At 40.5% G+C, this 4,879-nt stretch overlaps 1 protein-coding gene across 2 annotated transcripts; it reads left to right on the top strand.

Annotated features, from left to right (window-relative positions):
• The first annotated feature begins 763 nt into the window (after positions 1 to 763).
• LOC110006543 (14-3-3-like protein G-BOX factor 14 lambda) lies at positions 764 to 3,313 on the top strand. Of its 2 annotated transcripts, XM_020662291.2 has the most exons (7): positions 764 to 1,306; positions 1,574 to 1,684; positions 2,034 to 2,153; positions 2,259 to 2,282; positions 2,389 to 2,448; positions 2,616 to 2,726; positions 2,857 to 3,313. In XM_020662291.2, the coding sequence occupies exons 1-7, from the start codon at positions 803 to 805 to the stop codon at positions 2,938 to 2,940; spliced, it is 1,014 nt and encodes a 337-aa protein (XP_020517950.1). In that variant the 5' UTR covers positions 764 to 802; the 3' UTR covers positions 2,941 to 3,313. The 2 variants fall into 2 exon arrangements, with proteins under 2 accessions (XP_020517950.1, XP_088712793.1); XM_088856667.1 differs by lacking the exon at positions 2,034 to 2,153.
• The last annotated feature ends 1,566 nt before the right edge of the window (positions 3,314 to 4,879 follow it).

Raw genomic sequence — 4,879 nt, 5'->3', positions numbered from 1 at the left:
AGGGACAAACAGTTCTATGAAAATATGGAGGGCCACTTCTTGCAAGGTCTTTTTCAAATTAACTATGTAGATAGTCTACTTCCCAGTAAAAAAATGTCAAGAAATGGGGAGAAAGAAGGATTTTAAGTAAAAACAACGGGTATTGGCACGAGAGAGAAGAGAGAGAGAGGGAGTTTGGGCGAGAGAGAGGGCGGGTATTGGGATAAAAGAGAAAAGAGAGGAAGGACAGGGGAGAGAGGGAGTTTGGACTGAAAGAGAAATAGAAATAGCAGGTAGAGAGAGGGAGTTTGGGCTAAAAAAGAAAGAGAGAAAAATTGGGTAAAGAGAGGAAATGACAATTGAGTCTTATTTTTTTTTTACTTTTTTATTTGAGAATAAATATAAGAAAAATAATATTAGGTCTGATATTAAAAAGTATTGGATAAACGATGTATAAAAAATTAAAAGCATCAATAATTTTTCGTGGGTGCAAACATATTTGAAATATACACTTCATATGTAAATTAATTTATTTGGCTATTTAAATTTTCAGTAAGCGATTTGGCCATGTGAATGACATTTTCTGTAAAAATGTGTTGTCCGCTTCTGTATCCCACCTGCCACACTCTCTCTCCAACTCTGCCAGCTCACGGACTCTCTCTCTCTAACTTTCCAACCCTTTCCCTCCCCCACATTTCTCATATAACACCCACACTTTCTATCAAGCATCCCCCAAGCCTATAACCTCTCTCTCTCCCTCTCTCTCTCTCTTTCTCTCTGCAAGGAAACTGTGATTGTATCTTGGACGCAGTAGCCACCAGCAATGGCAAGGGAGCCAGAAGCACAAAAGCCGGTGGAGCACTGGTTATCCTTGGCCAAGGCTGCCTTCAAGTTCAAGTCCTTCGACGTGATGGTTGATTTCATGAAGAAAGCAGTGCAGACCATAGAGAAAGGAGGCGACGAGGCCCGGCGCCTAAACGAAGAAGAGCGCAGACTCCTGTGCACTTCGTACATGATGTCTGTGTATGAACGCTTGATTTCATGGCAGAACGAAATGTCAAGACCTCACGGTGAGGTCGATCCAGAACAGTTGGAAGCCATCAAGCACAAAATTTCCACTATCGAGTCCGAGATTGTGTCCATTTGCTCCGAATTTCATGTTCTCATCGACAAGCATTTCATTCTCACCGATAACTCGGTTGAGGAAGATGTCATTGCCTACTCTTTAAAGGGCGACTTAGATTGCTATGTTGCCGAGGTCAGGCCTGATGCAATGCGAAAGTTCACAGCCGCTTGTGAAGCTCGTCTTTCCTTCCAGATTGCCGCTGTAATAAAATCTGATAACTTCTTTCTACTTTCTTGTGTTATCTTTTCTTTTCTTGACGCTCTTTCCCTCTCTATTTTTCACAAGAACGGAAAATTCCTACCAAATTTCCACTAATTCCTACCAAATTTCCACTGTAACAGAAAATCTGATAACTTCTTTTTACTTTCTTCTGTTATCTTTTCTTTTCTTGTTCTCTTTCTCTCTTTAGTTTTCACGAGAAAAGAAAATGCAGAGGATTTCATGGATGGGTGTTCTTTGTTTCTTCAGAATATTGCGACAGCAGCAGGACCCATTATCAGTGGCTCCACGAGCATGTGGCTCGATAACAACTTCTCACTTCTCACAGCCAAGTTCTTCAACACCAAGGATGCCAAGAGGGTAGGGTCAATCATGCGGTGCCCTTCTACGATTCTTTTTACTGAATTTGTGGTTCTAGAATTATATGAGATAGTTGATTGAAAGAAAGCTTATCTGTATTTGGTTGAGCTTTCGTCATCAACCTTATAAAGAAGAAGCAAATTGGAGATACTGTTGATAGCTAGAGAGCTCTGGTTTCTGCCCATCGTGTTTTGTTTCGTGAAATCATTTCTTGGCCTGTCAAGAAAATTATTTCTTACCAAAAGAAAAAAAAAAGAAAATTATGAGATACGCATTTCAAAGACGAAGTTTTTTAGATTTCTGTGGAATTTATTAGAAGTCAGTTTTTGGTTTTCATTTGGAAACGCAGGATTTCCGTGAGTACGTACTTAACTGGTGTGAGATCAACAAGGAAGCCTCCGAGGGCAATGAACTCGACTTGGACAATCTTCCAAAAAGCGAGATAAAACGCAATTTATATCGATTTATGGTCTCGCACTCAAATCTCCATTTGTATTTTCCTTTTTTCTTTTTTAACTGGTTTGGTTACTGTTCCTCAATCTTGTTATAAATTTGTTTTTTCTGTTTGTTTCAGGTGGTAAAGGCTATTCTCGATGAGGTACTGCGAGAGAACGTGTCACCCTCTTTACATTCTCATTACACAAACGTGGAGTGATCCTCCTTTATAACTTCTTTCTTTTGAATGGTTAATGATTTACTCTCAGAATTATGTCGAGGAGGAAGTCCAAGAAGATGTACCAGTGCCAGTGCCACCACCCGAGAATGTAAGTTCGTTACCCACTTCCCTGAATCTTGTTATCTGGCGGGTTATATCTCGTTTGGTGAATCAATTCTTGGCCAGTGAACTAAATTATCTAACATGGATGGAACACTCCTTGATTTTTGTGGAATTCAATAGAAGTGCGTTTTTGGTTTCGATTTTCGAATGCAGGAACTCCATGACTCCATGGCTGAACTGCGAGAGATGGAAAAGGAAGGAAGCGACCGCCTCATGGGCGTCCTTGATGAAAACTTTAAAAAATTGAGATTGGATCCATCTATGGTCTCTCTCGCAACCTCTTTACCCCCTGCTCCATTTCTTTTCTCTTTCATTTTTTTTCTTTTTCTTTTTGGGTGAGTGATCCTTAATCTTGTTATAAACTTCTCACTGCTTGTTTCTCGATTGGTCTCAGGTGCTAAAGAGCCTTCCATCCGCTCCACCTTTTCTTAATTCATTTGAGGATTTGGACTCAGGAGATAAGGGGGACAAAGTCTGAGAAGATTTCACCATCTCTACATATCTAATCTTTTTTGTTCTGTTAGTAACTGTTTAGTTTGCGTCTGGACTGTGAGCATGGTCGATGAGGCACTCCCCGCGTCCACCGATGGCTAGTAGTTGAGCCTTTTTTTTCCTGAGAAATGGTGGCCATTATTCAATGGTCTTCTTTGGTTTTTCTTCTTTGGTGTTATACTTCTCCGTTAGTAACTGTTTAGTTTCCTGATGAGCTGGGTTTCCATGCAACGCCACCATCGAGCTCGGTTACTGTACAAACTCTCATTCACCGTGTCAAATTACAGTGTACATTCATTTTCTGTTTCTGATTGTGTTTGGAGCCTCATGTTTTTTAATTGATTTAGACTCGTTTTAAATGTGTATTTGTAGCTCTGATTACCACACCAGGACACCCGCTTACATCTAGAGAGAGAGAGAGAGAGAAGGAGCAGAGAACGGGTAAGCCGTAGTGAAATTACTAGTTCAATTGTAGAAATGAGGGGTGGATTTGTGATGGTTGACAGTAAGATTGACAAATTCCAGTTTTGGAGAAGAAATAATAAATATGGTAAGAACATCTGTTCGAGTGGAGCATGCATTCTGAATATTACCTCGTGATTTTCGAAATATTGCTGGTATGGAACGGGTTCTCATGTTACAAGGTTGTAATCATCCGGACAATACTTTTTGTTTAGAAAGTGGGTATACTATGTTCCTCAGGAGCATAGTGTGCATCTACTCCTTCGGTTAAAGATCCATTTGGAAGAATATTTTATTATGAAATTTTGGGAACAATTGGGAACAACTGAGAATCATTATTTTCAATAATATCTTCTGAATACATAAGTTTCTTTTCTTTGTTTTTCTTTTTTTTTTCTTTTTTTTTTCTGGTAAGCCAGTGAGGAGCAGGCCCCTTACCTAGACATTCTTGTAATAGGGTTGTTTATGATGTAAAATCTGACAGATCTTCCAATGAAGATCTCTCGGATTTGACACCTTAACATTGATGAAAAATGAAAGAAATGCAGTGGTAAAGAAAGTGGGACAAATCGAATTCAGATTTAAGGTCAAATCTACCTAGAAGCAAGCAGATCTGCTCTCAGATCTGTGGCAGGGCAGCATGATCCAAAATATCCAAAATACGATTTTTAAGCAAATTAACTAAAACATAGCAAAATAAAATTAAAGTAACAAAATAAGAATAAAAAGAAGAAGGAAGAAAGTGATATCGAACTGGGCCAGATGGCCAAGGACGCCCGAGCCCTTTGGGACCAGTGTGTATCATAACCGGTCCTCTGTTCTCTTTCTGATCCGGATATTAGCCAGCAAGTCCCTTCATTATAGGGTGGTTGTGTCCTATAAATGGTTCTAGGCTCTCTCAGGCTTAAGGATTGAAGTTCTAGGAGGCTAGCTCTAGGGTTTCTAATCTTTATCTCTCAAGGTTTTTCTCTCTCTCCCTCTAATCCTTTTCTCTGTCTCTCTCTACTCCTTTTCTTTCTCCTCCCAAATGACCACAAAAAGAGGCCTTATAGGGGTCAAAGCTTGTTGAGAAGGATATGCACACATGCCTCATATAAGCATTTGTGGAAGAGTTGTTCCATCTCTCGCCAGGAGTGGACCGAGTTGGGCGGCAGGCGGGCGCACCATTTGAAGACGGGCCTGATAAGAGTCACCACGAATTGTTAGAGCAACAACCTAGGGTCTGAGGCTGACTCTTGGTAGGCAGACATGAAGTGGGCTATGTGCTGATGACGCGAGTCTATACCGTCAAAGATCGACAATCTCTCTTTTTGGTACTCAACGAGGAATGGAACTCAATCAATAGATGGCGGGTAGGGCTTTTGGTACGGGACATTGTACCGCGTCCTTGACACCTGTAGCTTGTGGATGCTTTTATTGATCATGCGCAACATGTTCTCCTGTGTGAACATCAATGGTGATGC

The sequence above is a fragment of the Amborella trichopoda genome, chromosome 13, assembly GCF_054954075.1.
Source record: "Amborella trichopoda isolate Santa Cruz 75 chromosome 13, AtrichopodaSantaCruz75HAP2 v2.0, whole genome shotgun sequence".
NCBI classification, from domain to species: Eukaryota; Viridiplantae; Streptophyta; class Magnoliopsida; order Amborellales; family Amborellaceae; genus Amborella; species Amborella trichopoda.
Note: the sequence above shows the minus strand (reverse complement) of the source record. Positions and strands in the feature narration are given on the sequence as shown.